At 44.2% G+C, this 19,562-nt stretch overlaps 1 protein-coding gene across 1 annotated transcript in view; it reads right to left on the bottom strand.

Moving 5' to 3' along the window:
* The window catches only part of LTBP1 (latent transforming growth factor beta binding protein 1), a gene marked incomplete at both ends in the record, with an annotated part of 200,233 nt that extends 188,183 nt beyond the window's left edge, over positions 1 to 12,050 (bottom strand). The window contains 2 exons of the mRNA XM_081997791.1: positions 10,836 to 10,906; positions 11,599 to 12,050. Coding sequence (XP_081853917.1) covers positions 10,836 to 10,906; positions 11,599 to 12,050 — 523 coding nt within the window. The remainder of the gene's footprint in view (positions 1 to 10,835; positions 10,907 to 11,598) is intronic.
* Between the last annotated feature and the right edge of the window lie 7,512 nt (positions 12,051 to 19,562).

The raw sequence follows: 19,562 nt of genomic DNA, 5'->3' as shown, positions 1-19,562 counted from the left end.
AGCAAGAGTGCTGGTTTTGTGTTTAATAACCCTCTACAGACTTTTCTGCCAGGAGTTCACTGATCTGCTTTTTGAACCTGTTTGTTTCATCAGCCAAAACTTGCTGCTCCAAGGAAGTTGACCATGCTGGAAGGCCAGGCACAGACAACACAATCAACCTCCCCCACTTTCCAGAGCCACGGTGAAGGAACATGAGGTTCTTTTGGCTTGTTTTTTGTGTCTTAAGACCATGCAATCTGCATCCACTGAAAATAAAGCCACGGTACCACATTTGCTTTGGAAGTCCCTAAATCACATTTTCTGTTGCTTTATCCCAAGATGTTCATCCTTTTCATGTATCTTTCCCTCATCAACTACTGCTTGCCACCACTGCAGACAGAATACTGGGTTAGAGGGACACTTATCAGCCCTGGTATGGTTGTATTTACAACATTCTTTCAGAAAAGCAAGTATAAAATAACAACGTTACCATTAGGCTTAAACACCCCCCCTTTCCAACACAACTGTATGTTGGTTTGGGAGTGATCTATACATACGCACTTTTCAGTCCATGTGTTCATGTTATTCAGAGTATATAAATATTTGCAGGAGCAAGCCCTAAAGTAAGATTTATAACATTCTTCTACATACACAGAATGTATTTCTGTTTTAATAGATACTAAATTAAGCACAATTTAATATATTAAATCAGTAAGCATAAAATACTATAATAAATTGAAGTTTAGATAAAAATTGCTTTTTCAGACCAGTTGAAAGAATCAAAATACAGGTATAACTAACTGCACTTGTCACAAAAAACTTTTATATTAAATTCCTGATAACTCTTGAATTAAGATCATTAAGATCTGATTCCCATGCTAATCACTTTGATTTCATCTTGATTCACAATTACCTTCTTCAGACAGTAACACCTCATTTACAAGTTTATTTGTGTTTCTAGATCACATGGAGACTTGAAATCCACAAAAATGTACTTTTCAGTGAGAAACTCACAAAAAACAATTTAAATGTCCCAAAAGCTTCCTGCACTCAAAAGTCTCTTATCTTTTAGCCTCACTCCAACTTTAATCATCTCCTCCATCAAGCAACTGCTGTTGGTTAGTACTTAAATGACAGCAACAATTTTTCAGTGTCATTCCTGAATTTCTAATACTTCCATACAATGATTACACTATAACAGTGTTGTGAGTTTTGTGTTAGTTCTAGTAAGGTCATCCACTAGGTTTTTCCTTTCTGTTTTCAGATAAAATTTAATGTACTACTATTTTTTTTCCCCTCCTCCTCTTAACCACACATAGTGAAGCATCAGCTTAAGCAGAATGTAGTGACTTCTAACAAATTTCATTACTGTGCATATTGACAAAGTATACATCAACTTCTCTCATAGGAGTGCATAAATCCTGTCAGGTAAAATACATGCTAGAGGGCAAATAATAGAAAATATAGTAACTGGAAGGAGGATTAGAAGTGTAGGGCTTTTTCAGATTCCAGCATTAATGGTCAAGAAAATATGCATGCATCACATTTACAGAAATGGGAAAAAACAATGCAGTGATACGGATATACCTGTGCGAGAGCAGAAATTTCAAGTTCCTTTACATGCAACATTGGAATACTGTTAAGGGCATGGCAAATACTGTCTTTCTCTATTTCATTACCTCAACATTTCTATTCCTCAAGCACACAAGGAAACCAAACCAAAGCTCATCTTGGTTGAGCACACATCCTAAACAAAAAGTTGTGATACAAAGGCACCTTTAACTCCTGCTGCCTTGAAAGACAGCATGATGACACCCCACTGATTCCAAAAGAAAAGCAGTGAAGCACTTTCTCCGAAGAGCAACAAGCTGTGGCTTCTGAAAGGAAAAAGGCATACTCCAGTTTCCCTCAGAAAAATCTGAATATGGTCCCGACATCCTGGCACAGCAAAGTTTAGAATAAATTCCTGTTCTCTGAATTGCCTTTCTGATTAGGTCATCACTTACTTTTACCCTTTTATTCTGGATACCATTTTGAGTCTTTTAAGTCGTTGTAAGCATTACAATGGAGACTAGAAAAATCAAAAGCTAACAGAAGGAACACTTGGTGCTCATCATCTAATGCTTTTCAGGGCATCTAGTTCTCCATCTGAGTACCTCTCTGCAAACAGTTTTCAAAAGTTGAATTTTACCAGAAATATATCCAAAAATTCTACACAGTCACTGAGGATTGAGGAGAGAGGAATCTGCATCCAAGGGTGAGACAACCATGTTGTAAGACCATTCCACAAAAAAGTTGAAATTACTTAAATAATGAGAAGAAACGGCACTAACTGCTGAAAACCTGTATGACCTCTACACTACTAATGGCGGAAGTATTATGACCATCTGTGTCTTCCTACACAAGAACTTTGTTTTTATCACAACTATATGGTCTTAGGGAATTCTTTCCCTAAATATACTTCAAATAAAAGCATGCGTCACTGTTGGAATTCTTGACTGGTCCACTTCAAAACATCTGATTCCCACACTGGTGTAGATGGCTACATAAACATGACCTCCAAGAAAGGAGGGAAACAAAAACCAATGCTTTTGGCATACATATTTCTTTTAAAACAAACAAACAAAAAATCACAGAGTTTCTCTCCTAGCCCAACAACAACATAAGTTACATAGAAAATAATCTTAATAAAGTATCTTCATAGTATTACCTCTAAATGCTAAGATTTATCAGAATTTAGTAGCAGCTATACTCAAATACTTCAAAAGCCTAACCTCACCAAAAGGACACATTATTTTATCAGTCATAAAAATAAAACATGCTGTTTGATACTTGGCATTTTCATTAATGTTGTATTTACTGAAGTTTATCTAGTATAAATACTTAAGTTAGACTGTGCAATCTGGGAAACATTTTAGAGTATTTAATCATATGAGATTGCAATTATACATATTCTAACAGTACAGACATTTCATATGCTATAGATTCTTCTATCATTTCAGTATTAAAAAAAAAAAAATCATTCACTACAGCAGATTCATGTTACACGCTCTTCTTGCTTGCCAGAGTGGTTAACACTCCAGTCTGCAATCCTTTTAATTCTCTAACCTTTCTCATTACAGTGCTTATTAATTTTCTTACAAAATACCTTGTAAGAAATACACAGAAAACTGAAAAAATTAAGAGAAACTCAATAAAAAGACAACTGAAAAATTTTAACTGTATGTAGGATTCAGACAGCTGAAGTGTTACAGAAAGGAAATACCAGAGAAAAGACTATTAATCATAAGAGTAATTAAAATGCTAAGAACAATAAAGTTCTTCCTAAACCCAGCCAACTCTCAATAAGAGTTCACCATTTAGTGGAGTTTCTCCAGAAATTGAGGCCTAAGCTGCTGTCTAGAGATAATAAAAAAATTGATTTGAATTATGAAAAAAAATAAGTCTTGCCATAAGACACAGAACTATCCCCCTTTATCAGGAAGCAGCTCTCCAAAACTCTAGGTTTATAGAGGGATTAATATCTGCATTTCACAAGAAAAGAACATGGCCGAGTAGAACTATTTTTAGCCCTGTATTTAAATGAACATGTTGCCTTGCTAACACGTAAAATCCTTGTTCCCCTTCTGTGTGCAGTCAGAAGTGCGGAGAGATGCTAAAGCTTTGCTTGCTTTCTGCAGTCAATGGTGAAGATCTGTTTTCTAGGAATAAATTAGGCTACAATGCAAATCAAGTACTGGTGCTTTTAAAGGCAGAACAAAAAAACTAAAGCTAACACTGTTGGTGCAGTATTTGAACACAGAGCCAGGTGAAGAAGGTTTGTGCCCCTCTCCATCCACCCTCTACTAACCCTGCAGCTCCCAGGCAAGCCAAGCCTCCTTTGAGGCAGGATCAGTTGGCACAAGCAGCCCTTCATGTTGGAGGCTGCAAAGAAGGATATTGTTAGAGGTGCTGCACCCAACTTCTTCTCTAGGCCCCGCGGAGCGCAGAACCCCACCCCTCACTACAACCCTGCTTCCCCAAAGGCCAGGAGGCTTGCTGATCCCCCATGCACAGCTGCTTTGTCCTGCTCTCTTACTTGGCTGGAGAGGAAGGAGAGGGGAGCACACCCTGCTTCCAGCTCTTCCCTTCTCCACGCTCAGGAAGAGCGGCCTTCCAGAAGAGAGGTGTAAGACTAGTATCAGAGTATCGCTTCACTGTCAAGACGCCACTTTGTTCCTGCACACACGTGCAGAAATAGAACACTGCAGTTGCTGGTGTTTGCTCCCCCACGGCTCTGCCCAGCACCTACACAGCTTTCTACTCACCTTCCAACTTACACATTGAAAATAAATAGCCAACAAATCTGAAAAGAAAAAAAAAACAAAACCCCAGTTTTCTGGGTTCCTTCTGATACTATACTAACAAAGGAAGTGTTTAGGACTTTTTATCCACTGCAGATTTACAACTTTACTACATGTCCTGTTTCTTTTGATAACTCTGCTGCAATGAGCTGAACGAGTTCACTGTCCATCTGTCATCTGCTTCAGTGCAGAAGCACATCTTGAGAAGCATCTTTTAAGGGTTTTTTTGTTGTTGTTTGTTTTAAGTCTATACACACATAGTCTTTGTATGAAATGGAGACTATGTAACATTATAACCTTACTTGTTTCTAGTTAAGTCCCAAATGGCTCACAAAGAAAAGGCTGGGTAGGTTTCACCTCCTACTAATTGTGGACTTAGGTTTCCTCACCAAAATGTGGCAATGGCACGCAGCATGGTCACATCTGTGTGGCAGGGAGCAGCTAACAGCTCCTCATCTTCTCACAGCTCTTACTGCCTCCTCTCGTGGGACGGAAGCTGGCCGCCATCGATGGCCAGGAGACAGACACTGCTCAAAGTCTGCGCTACTGCTTTAGCTCGGGTCAAGATTCTCTCTTGAAGCATACCTTATCAATCACACTCACAAGGGTTTGGTTCATGTTGTGAGGCTATCTTAAGGCACGCACACTGTATTTCTTTTACATGCAGAGGAAAAAAAAAATAAAAAAACTAAACCCAAAACATGAACGCTCCAAGAATGCACCTAATGTATTTCAGCCTCATATTGGCATTCATTCCATGAGACCAGACTATACCTAGTCCAAAACAAAACACTAAGCCCTGCAACATGCATACCACGGGCCTCAGGTCATCAAAATCAAAGGCTTTAGTCTATAGATCTGCTCCCCTTAGTTCATGCTGCTTGCTAATGTAGGCAAAGCCAAAGATTACAAGAATGTGGATCCTCTCATTCTCCCCCCTTCCCAAGGACAGTAAGCGAAAATAAAGCAGAGTGGAACTACCGCTGAGGGCTCACAAGAGCTTTCCCACTACAAAAGCTAATCTATTCCTTGTATATGAAATTCAAAAGTTTTATTTACATATTACAGTAGCAAGCAGAGCAGAGGCAAAACCAAGCTACCCAAGTAATGGCTTCAGTTTTTCATCTTTAAGTGTTTAAAAGCCACAAAAGAGTAGATTAAAAGTGACTAATGTATAGGTCAATGACATGAGGTCAAAGTAGTTATGTCTCTTAAAAATTGAGACATGTAATTTTGATTTAGACATAATTTGAAGGGGATTGATACTGCTTTTACAAAGATGATGGTCTTAGAATGAGAAGAAACAACATTGGGGAGAATATGTTACAGTTAGGCTTTGTATACAGAATGTAAATAAACAGAAGTTGGTAAAACTCAAAGCCACCAAACTGATTAAGCACAAGCCTCTGGAATCATTTATGACCAGAAAACCTCCATGAAGCACAGCTGCAAACATTTGAAGTACTCAGTTCCAATGATCAGAAGTACAGCTCTCCTGGATACCACCATTTCTAAGAGCTGAACCGAAGACAGAGAAAGAGGAGATTCTGAGCAACTAATATTAAAATATTTGGTGGTACAGAGTTTTATATCTAAACTGGGGGACCCATGTATGCTTCTAAGCTTCCAGGTACAGATCCTAAACCCTGTATCAGAACAAGACTTAAGCATGCAACCTTTTCTTCACCTCCTCCAAGAAAATGCAGGAGCACAAGCTATAAACAACCTAGGGAATGCTCCATCCAGGTCTTGGACAACTGGGGGTCCAGTTAGAACTACTGGTCACATTGTGAAGTAGCCTTGTCCTGAAGGAGACACAAAGCTGTAGGGTGCTAACTCAGCAATAGTGAGAAGTATAGCTCTGGAGGTTTAGGGGATCAGATGTCTCAAACTGAGTAGCAATACACAAGAAGAGGCCATGCAGTTTTGGTAACTGAACAAAAGGGACCTTCCTCTGGGCAAATATTAAGACAAATTTCTAGTCTCCTCCTTGTCGAGCAGGAAGACTCTACTGTTGTAGATTTTCTTATTCTGAAAAATAAGTTAAACCTTGTTTATCTATAGTGCATTTATTTAATATTGAGTCAGGAAGTCTTTCAAAAGAGAAGAGAATACACAAGATAATCTTTTACTACAAAAAAGACAACAGACTGTTTGTCTTATTTTCTGATCACCTCTCCAAGGTGCCTGAGCACAAGACAAACAGGAAAGAACTTCATGACCAAACCCAAAGGACCTAGTCCAGTTCCAACTCCAAAATCCTCACCTTACGAGCATCCATGCACACATAAAACACCTTCACCTGACAAAAACCCAAGATCCTTCTTCTCTTAATTGACAAGGATGGTGTACCTGGGTTCTACATCTACACAGATGGTAATTCATCTCCCTATAAGAAATCTACTCTAGGCATAATCCTGCAAAATGCACTCTCACCTATTTGCCCTATGAGCCTTCCTTACACCTCTGCAATAAGAAGCTCATACTTCAGTACTCCATTAACAGCCATCTCTCTCCTTTCCACTAGCAGTTGTTAATTTTCATTGCTATATTAGTGAAAGTTAGAATTCCTCCAGGCAATGCTATTTTTTAAACTATCCAGTTTACATTGAGAAAAATTTATATTAATACACCAGACAAAACACATTATTATACATTATATATATACACATATATATACACATTATACATTATTATACATTTTAGAAGGTGTCTACTATTACAATAAGGTGGTTCTGTTAATATTTTTTTTAAGATATCAAATCCTGCATACAATGATTTCTCTCTTTACTTCCTAACATGAAAAACATTTCCTTGTAATCATTAAGAGAAAGAAAACAAGAACAGAACAAACAGCAGATCATATTTTGTAGGAAGTAGTATTAACTAATAGAAATTTAGGAGCAAGTAATAAAATAGGAGACAACAGGTTTCAGTAGGATAAACATGTAGTGGAGAGGCAAGAACTCCTCATTTCCAGCTTAAGCCTTCCAGTCAGTTGTTACGACTTGTCCAAGGCCGCATTTAACCTATGGTTCAATTTCCATAAATGAAATAACAAAAACCCCACATTCTAGGTTTTACTTGCCTTACAGCCATATTATAGAGCTCATTAATGTTTCTATAATGCTCTGGTAATGCAACAAGTACTAACAAAACATGATGTCTCCAGCCTTGGTGGTATCTTATTATTGCGCTTACACAGATTATAACCCATGATAAGTATGACTGGAAGACAATCTTTGCCATAAACCCTTTTCACGCGCTTATAACTTTCCAAGGTGTTTATTGCTGTGGTTGAATTTTTCCCACCTTTGTCTTTACCCAAAGGTAGATGTTCTGAATGCTTCATAAAGGTTGGTTTTTGATTGTTAGAAGTCATTCTCCCAATGTAAAACAATTCTGAACACTTTTAACGCTGAGCATTATGATATCATCTTTTTAATCAGAATGATGGAGTTCTTTATAAGCAAAGTCACACAAGTTTGAAAAAAGTTCTTACGATAAAACTTTACAATGCAAAACTGAAGTATTAGCACAGAGGGGGGGAACATCTGTATGTCTAAAGTAGGATACAGTAGACATTCTCATACAGGTGATTAACACGAACACAGAAGCTCACCTTCTAAGAACTGTAAGGCTTCCAAGATAACATGAATACTGTAAACATAACAGGCAGTTCACCTTCAAGCTAAAATTTAGAAAAAGGACTTGAAAAGTCCACTTGACTCCTCCATGCAGATGCTGCCCTCTGACCTGCAGAGAAACATTTCAAACAGCCCCTGTGGCTGCTACTGAGGGAAATGCAATGCAGCTGCCACTCATCCCAGCCAGACTGCCACCCACCTGGGCTGGAAGTCACTCAAGGGAACATCAGCCTCAGCCATAGCACCATGCATGAGAAAGTAGGGCTAGCAAACAGCACCACGCAAAAGAAAGGCAAGAGGGAAGGTTAACAAAGCCTGGGCTACAAGATCATACTGCTTCCCTTCACCCCCTCTTTCTGTGGGTTACAGGCAGGCTTATTCACACAGGTGCAGCAGAACAGAAACACATGGTGCTTGTTCCAGCCTGGGATTACACCTGAGCTAATAAGCCTCACTGATCAGAGCTGGCTCTCAGCACTCCCTTTCTGGAAGACAAATGGAAGCTGGCTCTGGAAAGAGCCAGTATGGGTCTGGGTTTTATTAGCTCAGGCTTTGCACCACACAAAAGAATATATTTTTGGCCCTGGAGGCCAAATAGCTTATTAAAGTGATATTGAGCCTGAGCTAATAAACACTGACAGATCCAAACTGACTCTGCATGAAGTCAGCTCAGGTGTGCATGCATCTGTGACAATTAATCCACAACTGCAATAATCCACTCAAAAGCAACTGTGTGCACTATCTGAATTTAAAAATCACTTATTTTTACAGGAAACGAGGGGGTTAACTTTTGTTCAGTTATAGAGTTTCTGTTCTTCTGAATGGAACATCAGGAGGTTCAAGAAAATGAGATATCTGGCTTTTATGACTGTGAGACTAATATTCTACTGCTAAATCAAGTCAATGCTATCTCATGATTTGCCTAAGTTACAAAACAGACAACTTCAGTACATTTAGTGCTTCCCTTGCCTTGCCAAGAGAGGGGTAAAACTGAGAAGACCCAAGCCAAGTATATTATACCACTGCTGGGAGGTATCAGAGTAACAGAGAAGGCAGCAAAAATATTTAATGCTAAGGAGGGCTTGATATCAGACACACAAAATGAGAAAGAAAGGTCAAAAAGAAAATCCCCCACACCTTTCTTTTAACTCTTTCTCTGCTACTCCATTCCTCTGATAACTATATGAATGAACCAAGTAATTCACAGACTTAAATGAGATTCTACACAGTTATCCATAAAAATCTAATTGCCTGACTTAGCCCTTATTGAAGGCCCTAAAAATAGAAAGGAATAAAAAAGAAGACAAAAAGGAAGGAAGAGCTGGATAATAATGGGACAAGTTGAAAAGATGAAACTTAAAGGGCAGAAAGCAATTACCTAGTTTATAAAGAAAAGTTAAAAAGGATGGATTGACGTTATCTGGAAAAAAGTTACTAGAAGACAGAGAGAGAGCCACAAAAAGGAAAATTGTTTGGGTTTTGTTCAAAATAGTTAAAATAAAATTGGTTGACAATACCATTGCAGTTGAAATACAGTTTCTGACTTTTAATCACCTGAAATTATAGGCGTTTTTTTCCCCCACTTTGATTAGTCTTTCAGCTAAGGTAGATGTTTATTAAGCTCTGCAATTACCCTCAAAATACCATCTCAGACAACGTAAGCTGAAGGAAATAATTCTAGCACTTGTAGCATGTGTTAAACAAAAAAGGTGATTAACCCAACCCAGCAGCATGTATTTTAAGTTGAAAATGTTAATTTAGAACACTACCTTAAATGCATATCTAAGTTGGTTAGGGAAATTGTGAAGTTTTGTCTTTAACAGCCTACTGTAATAAAGTCTTTGCTTCTTAGCAACAGCTCCATGCAGGTCAAAGGTACTTGACCTTACTGAGGATTACAAATGTGATTGCTCCCTATTGTGAAAAATTCCACACAGGGACAAAAGCCACTATAAAAAAAACCCAAACAGAGTTTGCATCTTGAAAGCATTGCTTCCTCGAACTCTCACAGAGGACGAAGTCTGTCCTGCTGAACTAAAGCAATGTTCCGAGATCTGACCAATTTTGCTGATACCTAAACGGGTTTTCTAAAGAGGTAAGTCATTCCAGTCTTCCATGACCTCATGGCAACATCACTCCAGTTTAGCCCTTTGCAGTCACCCTGAATCCTGCCTAAACTAGCAAAGATTCTTCTTGTTCTTCACTAGAAAGGACAACCCCAGTCCAATAACATTGATTCGATCAGTGTTATTTTATGCACATATTCTGTGTTTCTAGAGATCCCAGTAAAGGTACATCCCGGTACAGGAGCTTCTCCAAAACTTCTTTTTCTTGTTCAATGCTTCAAAAAAGACCATGCCCTAAGCACAGGATCATCACATGGGCTGCTGGTGAAGGGACAGCGAGATGGCAGGTGGCAATTCCTTGCTCCCCACCTGTGCTCCTCCGGCAGGTTCTTTACCCTATTAAGCCCCTCTGTTCAAAAAAACTCCCAGTACCCAAGCATTTAAGATGGGGAGGGGGTTTCCACAGAAAATAACCTCTACAAGGCTCTCTCCAAAAATGCCACTACCTGTGCTGAGAATAAACCTAAGAAGCACTCACTGTTCATCCTTTAGCAAAGCTGAAGCTTCGCAAGTTGTGATTTAGGGATGAAAAGTGGAGTGTTATGACTGCTGCACGCCATGATGCTGCGGGGGAAGGGCTCAAGCAAGCACACTAGGTAACCGGGCCAGGGCAGCGCAGGTGGGATCTGTAGCTCAGCTGGAACGTCTTCCACAGCCGATGTCAGCATCCACCGCCTCACCAGGTGCCAGTGCAGTCCCCATGGGTGCCCACACCCCCCACGACCCACCCGGCTACTCACGTTTGATGCACCTCTGGGAGCCCGTGGCCTTGGTCCAGCCGTGGCAGCACTGCCCCCCGCAGACATTGACCCTGCGGAAACAGTAAAGACGGACGAGGGTCCGGCGGGGCCCCCCCGGCGCCGCGGCGGCGGCCGGCCCCGCTCCCCATCCCCAGCCGGGCCGCGGGGCGGGCGCTGGGCCGGGGAGGGAAAAGGCGGGAAGAATTAAGCCGCTCGAAGAGCGTTTGAGGAAAATCCTCGCCCGGCGCCGGCTCTGACTGGAAAGGCGGGCTGGCGCCTCCCGGAGAGGGCCGGGGACGGACGGGCACCCCGAGCGCGGCTTTTCGGGGGCGCAGACGACAGAGGCGGGGGCTGCGGCTCGGCCCGGGCAGGGCCGGGGTCGCCACGGCGGGGAGGGGCGGCTGCGGGGCTCCTCGTGCACTCGACGCCTCAGCCCGGAGCCGCGGGCTCGGGGGAGGAGGGAGGTGGGGGGCCGGCCCTACGCCCGGCCTCAGGTGCCGCGAGGAGGCGGCAAAGAAACGGGGAGGTTCCGCGCCCGCTGGTGGCGGCCAGCTGGGCACCGGCGGCGGGCAGGTAATGCCGCGGGGCCCCCCAGGAGCCCGGCGGGGTCTCCCCCGATCCCCACCCCCTTCCCCCAGGGAAGGCGACAACGGCCGCAACGAAGGTGCTCGCGGGGGGAGGGAAGCTGCGGCACCACCGTCGCCTGAGCCGTGCTGGGGAGCGGGGTACGTGCCGGGGCACGGCCGGCGGGAGGGCGCCTTACCCCGGCGGCGGCGGCAGCTGGTGCTTCTGGCGGAGGGGCAGGCCGGCGCTGCTGTTGCCGTGGGGTCCCGGCGGTGGCTTGGGCCGCGGGCCGAAGCGGGCCGGCTTGGAGAAGGAGGCGGCGGGAGCGGCGGAGTTGGGGTGGACCTGTCCGGCGGGGCTCAAGCGGAGCTGGACGCCCGCGCCGCCCGGCTTGCTGCTCATCCGCCGGGTCCGCTCCAGGGTGCCGCCGCCGCCGTAGCGCGTGTTCAGCTGTACGTTAAACGTGCGCTGCTGCTGCTCCCCCGGGAGGAGGGCCGGGCGCTGATGCCGGCTGCCGGAGGAGCCCGCCCGGCCGGGCTGCAGGACGTACGTGATCCTCCTCAGCCTGCCCTTTTCGGAGGCAGCAAGCGCTGGTGACAAAAGTGCACAGGCAGCGAGGTGGAGGAGGAAGCCCCATCTGATCCGAGCCATTTCCACAGCAGGACCCCCGGTGCGAGGGTTGCCTGTCGGCCGAAGGACGCGTGCGCCTGCGACCCGCTGCCTGCGCCCCGGGTGCGGATCCTTCCAGCGCTCGCTGCCGCCTCCCTCCCCCCCCAACCTGCTCCAGGAGGAGAAAGTAAAAAAAGCCTCAGGTTCCCCCCACCCGCCCCCCAAACTGTTAGAAAAGTTCAGCAAACACGTCGCCCCGTGGAGCAGGAAAACATCGCTGGAAGAGAGGAAGCGGCGAGTGCGAGCGGAGCCGGAGCGGGAAGGGAGGAGGAGCGGCGGCGGCAGGGGAAGGGTGTTTGCCGGAGGGGGGTGGTCGCAATGGAGAGCAGATGTTTCGGTTGCCGGCCCTGCCAGGGGTCTGCGGGCCTGTGTAAGAAACCCTCCGTAGGCCAGTCCGGGCTGGGGGGAAGAAAAAAACCACCCCCCCACCCTCTTTTATTTAAGAGTTTCTCCGCGAGTGCGGGCGGGAGGGGAGGGGGCGGGGGGAGCCCCTGCCCCGGTGTCGGCCCCGCGCAGCCAATCTGGGGCCGCCGTGACGTCAGGCGGCGCTCCCGGGGCGTGGGGGGCCGGGGCGTGGGGCCAGGTGACAGGGACGGGGAGGCCGCGGGGGGCAATCGGAGCCTGCGGCAGACCCTGGGCTGCTAAGCAAAGGCTCCGAACGCACGTGTTTTAACTTCGGGGCTCTACCTCGCCGTCCGCCTACGGCACAGCCGGCACCCCCGTCCCGTACGGTTGGGGCAACATACTGGTACTTCTGCCACAGTTGAGCGTGTCTCTTCTGTTTTAATGGCTGTGGGGGTAGTTGAAGAATAAAAGGGTAATGCCCTCCTCGCTGCCTGTGTCTTTCTGTGGGGCTCAGTGCCACAGATTAAGGGTCCGTCTGGGTAGAGCAGTGATGTCAGATGGAGGTAAGGCTTCACTCCCTCACCCAAGGAGGTGGGAACTCGATGAAGGCACGGACACGCGTTTAAGGTAAGCACATTCCTCAGTCTCTGCCCGGTGAGAGCCGTAGATTGGAGATTGCTTTTAGCAGAAATCCTGGCAGGATTAGGAGGGACCATATTGTTTCTCGTTTTTTTTATGTTTGTAAAGCAGGGTGTATTCCCAAAGAACAAAATACAAGCCACAATTGTACGCCTGGAATTAATGCATAAGTGAAGTCGCCTACATTTTTCTCCTGTGTATGTTATCCAATGTTACACTTTAGCATTGTAAATAAAGAAAAAAACAGAAAGTTCACAAAATACCCTGAAGGTTACATCTTTTAAAATACTCAGAAGCTGGTGTGTCTGAGTTCCAAGAAACGCGGAGAATCAAATAGTTAGCAAATCCAATTGCCTGGAATCCAGGTCTTCCTCCCTGGGTTCACCACTTTTCTCCAGAGCTTTAAGGACACTGACCCTGGCTCCAGACTGATGAGATTTTGTTCGTAAATGCTCTTGGTGCAGCTATGCAGCCGGCACGGGGAGCAGAAGGGTTTTACATTGACAGGATTCCAGGCAAGAGCCAGTGTTAGGACCACAACAGTCCCTTCCTCCTTAGTTCTTGTCTATTTAAAACTGCTCAAAAATAAATAGATGTTTTAAATAGATGAGAGTTTGGAGCTTTCTGTAGTCACAGCGTAAGGGAGCCACATTGGCATTAAAGGCTTCTGCTGCTGTGCATTCAGCGCTCTGAACTGAAACCCAGTGTTTGAAAAGAAAATGCCACTAGCACTGGGGGCTTGTACATCCACAGTGGGTTAAACTAGGATGAAACTCTGTGATGGTTCAGAAAAAAAACTGAGATAAAGTCTGAAAGTAGCTCCAGCTTGCAGATAACGAAGAAGTTAACTTTGAGACCACTGCCTCCTCTCTTAGAAAACATACACATTTGTTGTTTTAACTTGGAAGATATTCTCAGCAACTGAACTGTTCAGTCTTCTGAAGGCTAATTCTTGTCAGTCCTGAGTATGCTAAATGTTTTTACAGTGTTTAGGGAACAAAAAAATACCTTGAAACCAGAGAGGTGGGGTGAGGACTGAGTAAGTAGAGAGAAACTGATGTGGTACGCAGGATTGTTGCTCTGCACAAGGCCGCTGTCCTTCAGAAGTTTTCCAGAATGAGATCACAGCTACGTGTGTGGCTGGGTTTGTTGAACAGAGGGCAAAAACTGCATCATTCCACAGCAGAATCCAGTTGCTTTTAAGAAATGTGGGGTTTAAGTCATGTCAAGCAGGGAGCAAATGCGGTGTATTACTGGCTACTGTACAGCAAATGGTAAGGGACCTCAAGGGAAATATCTCCACAAAGGTGGATGCCTTGCATAAAATGACCTAGGTTCAAAAGTGTTCCTGAAAAAAATGTTAAGTATTAGCTGAGATTAATTGTTTGAGGTCAAACACTCCTCACAAATTTACATGGCAGATCTGACTTTCAGTGTTCTCTTTTTTTTTTTTTGTCCTCCAACAAGGAAATCCACACTTGTCTTCTCTGTTTGTCTGGTTTTGGTAACTTTTTTTTTTTTTTACACACACATTCCCCTCCCCCAACCCCATCTGCACGATGTTGCGTATTAAGGACCTAGTTTGGCTGCAGTAACATGTTGGGTTGCCATAGAAGTTTTAACAGCTAGGAGAGAACTGCAGTCAACCACCACTGCAGTCTAAAGCTCAGCTCAAAATTACTTCACACGTAGATTCCCCGCTTCCAAAGGACAAAAAGCACGCCTGTCCAGCACCAAACGGCTAGATGCTGGCCTTTCAAAAAGAAGCCAAGTGGCTACTAAAGTTCCTGAGGCTCCTCTAGTAAATGGTAGCACTGCTGCTAAGAAACCTCTTCTGGCTGCCTCCCCAACTCCTGTGGAAAAGGCACCGACTGAGTTTGCAGTTAGATGCAGGAGTTAGTATCTCCCACCACTTACGAGGCACACCACTCTCTTAAAGAGCTGGGAAAGCAATTCATACTTTCCTGTTTCTGTTCCTTTCCCCTGTGGTTTGCGACTAAAGGGTGAATACAGGGAAATTTAAAGAAAGGTCCTTAGTCTGTACACCTCCCACCAGCGGGGCAGCCCTCTGGGTGCTCTGCTGTAAGGGCGTAGCTGAGGCTGAGAAGGGCAGAACTGGTTGGAAGACTGGGAGTGGGATGGATGCAGGAGGCAGAACTGCTGCCCGATGAGATGGCAGGATTGCTTCAAGAGTTAAAGGCTTACAGAGCAGGGGAGAAACCAGTTTGAGAGTGTGAGTATCTGCAACAAGAACCAAAACAGCATTATTCAAACCAAAACAAAAGCAAGAACTAAACTACCGTATATGTTTTTGTTCAAGTCTCACGACTTTGGGGCCAGTCCCATGAGTTGAGAGAGGAAGGACAATTGTTTTTGAGCCAAAGTTGGCAGCACTCAGACCTCCACAGTTCTTCTTCAGCAAATGAGGGAGACAGGACTGTGGCCCCATGTCTCATGGAGGATGTGTTTAGTGCATAGGCTCACAGGGCAAAGCAGTGACCTTTGCAGGATGCTTTGGGGAAGATGTACATTACGTTGAGAGTGAAGTCATCTGAGCACAGGTGATCACTCAGCCTTTCTTACGCAGCACGGTGCCACAGTATCTTCCTGTGACCCAATGTCCACGTTAGCCAGGCACCAAGTTGAATGATAGGCAATGCTCAATGTGTTGGGCCACAGGGCCAGCAAAGTGGCTCTGGTGGTCTTGTGGATCCACCCGTCAGCAAGCCTTAGCCTGCAAGGAGTGCTGGGGTGGAAGCTCACAGCTAAAATATTAGAATTTGACAAGGTTGAATGCTGTGTTCAGACCCAATTTTGGCTATGGAAGAGCACTTTTTACGGTAGCGTACCTCCATTAGCTTCAATAATATTACTCCAAACTTCCTCTGAGCTAAAGGAGGAAAAGCAGTCTCTATAATTTCTTGTAAGCTGAGAATCAGCTGGAGACCCATATCTGCTGTTTTCCTTTTCCATACTGTACAAGTATCTGCAAAAAATCCCTATATTCTGCAGGCTAAATTACACCTTTAGCCACAGCTTTGTACAGGCAACATGACTCTAATTTAGAAGGTATTTCTTTTGAACAAAAGAGAACAGCTTAGTCTCATTGTCATCAGACTAGGGAAAAGAAGTAATGAACCTTTATTATATCACTAAAGTATATAGCACACGTGACTCAATACATACATGAAGTAATACATGCAATACATGCAGAGTAATACTGTGTTGATGTTACTATAATTTCTACGTGGTATTTTTTTGAACAGAACTGTGCCTTCCAACCATGACTGTTGCTTGTTCCTTCAGGCAGAAACTGTAATTACTGTACAGGTTGCAACTAATATCCTGAGGCCTCAACGGTTCCTGAGTGTTACCACAGTGTAAATATCATTAATAACGTTTCAAAAAAAGACAAGTCCTGCTCACTCTATTCATGTAGGCACTTAGATTCACTTCTGAGGAACTCAAGATAGTCAGACTAGGTCTGGATGGATGTGTAAGGCTTGGAAAGAAGTGGCTTAGCTTTGCTGAACCCATTGGCTACCAGTGTCTTTCCTTTGTGACTTGGAGATCTGTAATGATCAACCATGGCACGTCTTGGTGTTTCCAGACTCACACTACATTACCTTGGATTTGTTACCATGAATGCATCTTTGTAGCAGCTTCCCCAGCATCTCCTCTGAAAGAAGTCATTGTCTCCCAGTCCATCGTTACTGCCACTGCAATCGGGGCTCTGCTGCATTAGGCAGTATAGACATGTGCCAGCAGATAAATCATAGCGGCTTTTCTGACTGGGAGTCACACGGTCCTGAAGCAGACTAGCTTTTCAGGGATGAACGAACTTTTATGATGAGACTTAGAGCTTGGTCTGTATATGAATTCGTATCTTGGAGCAATATGGGTCCTGTGTGGCACTCGGTGTCTGAAGCACTCAGAGTGGCATGCAGGTAGTCCAGAGCTTCAAGTCTGGATGGGAAAAGAAGACAGGGTAATGGGCATCACTCTCCCTCGGACTACTACTAAAAGAGATTGCCATAAGGACTTTTTTTTTTTTTTTTTGCATTAAGTCACACTGAAAGTTGGATCCATTTGGCAAAAGCCTAATGCCACTACTGACCACTGCCATATCCAGCAAAATACATGCTTAAGGCAAGTAGGAGTTGGATTCTTTTCAAGTTGCTGACATAACTGTTGTAGTAAAAGAAGTTATGTGGATTTGCATAGTCTTGAATTCCATTTTCCTGAACTAGCAGAAATCTCTACTAGAATATTTGGCAGTTTCACAGTTATCCTCACACGCATAAAATAACTGATTCAAAAATACAAGATTTTTTTCAAGATATGAAAATCTCCACACTGTGCTGTTGCAATTATTCTTCCCCTCAAGGAAATAAATATATCTTGTCTACAAAACAATTAAAATATCCATTGAACTTTTTTATTACACTATTCCTTGCAATTGCGTGTTTCTTCGTACAATCCTGTGTACACTGAAAAGAAATAAACTGCAGAGGAAATTAGGTGGAAAGGACCACAAAAATGAGAAAATACATTTAATTATCTCATTTTACTTCAGGAGAAGACATGTTTAAACACATTCTTCACAAAAGCAAAGTAAATATTATAACTAATATTTGAAAACTCTCACAGCATGGCTATGTCATATGCCAAGAATACTAACCTCTACAAAAATAAACTTCAGCAGTGGATCCTGATTTTTCACTGTTGCACTGTGTGCTGGTCAGACTTATGAAAGCTGAAGGACTATGTAAAATAAAGCCCTCCTGACATGAATTAGAATCTCTTAAAGATTTCATAATTATACATAATCCAGGCAGACCAGCCCATCGGCATAAGTGGAAGAGAAGCAGACAGAAGTGGTATGAAACTATGGAAAGAGGAGACGCAACTCGTGGGAACACCAGCCATGACTACCCCTGCAGCAGCTGTTTAATAACCTGAAAGGTAATGTTTTCACCCCCTTGTCTGTGCTTGGTCTCCCCCTCTGACATCTTGGGATGATGCTAGGTGGGTGGATTGGGTATCTACTGTCCACTTTAACCTCGCTCTCCATGTCACAAAGAGAGAAACCGAGCCCTGCTTAGACTGCTGTGCTAGAAACTAGTATTTGAGCTTGACTGTCAGGGTAAACAATTGTTTAAAGACCAGCTGGGCACACAGAGCAGCAGATCTTGGCTCTCTAGATTAAAAAAAAGGGCAGAATACTACTTTTAATGGTGCATTTGGAGCAACTCCCAGCCACACCAATGTTAGAGGTTGGGAGTATGTGTATAGGTCCTCTGTCTGCTGCTCTTTCAAGGTTTGTAGTGGAAGGTGATGAAATGAAAATTACAAACTTTTTTTTTAAAGTAGGTAGGGAGAAAAATGCTGGGCTTTCATTTCCATCACTTTTTCTCCACTAGCAAAAGGTGTCTGCGGAGGTGTTTAATGTCAGTCTGCAGCGTGTCTGGCTGCACCAGGATGCTTGAATGTTGACCCTGGTCTGAGCAGGAGGACCTCTGAGGGTCCCCTCCATCCACAGTTATTGTGTGATTCTGTGACGAGGTGTGGCATCATGCCTAACAAGCAGCCTCAGGTGGAAACAGGCACAGCTCATGCCCATTGTGGGTGGGACAGAAACCAGTTTCAAGAAAGTAAACCTGCAGGGTAATAATGTACAAGGCTTCCTGGTGCAAGGCTGCAGATGGGAAGGAGCTTGAGGACTGGAAGACCTAAGACATACCAGAAGGGATGAAGCAGACCCCAGAGAAAACCTAAACACCTGGGCTCAAACATGACACCAGGCACAGCCTGAACTGATCTTGCCACCACGCAGGTTGTAACATAAGAGTACTGTAGAGAGACACACCAGCCCAGCACAGAGCCTCACCTGTATTTAGAGAACAGAAATTCAATCTGGCCTTATAGCAAAGAGGCTTAGCCAAGAAGGGCCTGGTAGGGGCTGACAACACCAGATGATTAAAACATGGTTTGTAACCAGCCAAATCAAAGTGATGTGAATGACTACTTCCCAAGCAGATGAACTGTAGCATGTCCCAAATAACCTGTGAGATCCTGAGCAGAACAGGCATGTGGAGGTCAGAGGAAGGCAGTAACTTGATTTGTCCTTATCACACTAGCTTCATATCTGATTCCTAATTAAGGGCTTTTTTTCTGAGACAGGCTAAGTACACCCAGCAGTAGTTCAGCTACTGTGGCATTCCTGTGCAAAGGGATGACAGTGAGAAGCCTGCTCCAGAATGGTCTTCCTGGGACACAAGAAGGAGAATAGGGGAGGACCTGCCTAGCAGTTCTCAGCAAGAAGGACTGTGACCCTAAATTGTGTGCAATGGACCACCACCCTCCACAAAGGGGTGGAGCAGGGGCATAAACAAGTAGATATGCTATTTTTTTAAAAGGCTTCAATCCCAGTGAGCTGCAATCAGTGGAAAGACTTCCTACTGATTTTGCTGGTCTCTGGATTGAAGCCCATATGTGGAGGGTAGAGTA

The sequence above is a fragment of the Phaethon aethereus genome, assembly GCF_964289735.1.
Source record: "Phaethon aethereus genome assembly, chromosome: 3".
NCBI lineage: Eukaryota > Metazoa > Chordata > Aves > Phaethontiformes > Phaethontidae > Phaethon > Phaethon aethereus.
Note: the sequence above shows the minus strand (reverse complement) of the source record. Positions and strands in the feature narration are given on the sequence as shown.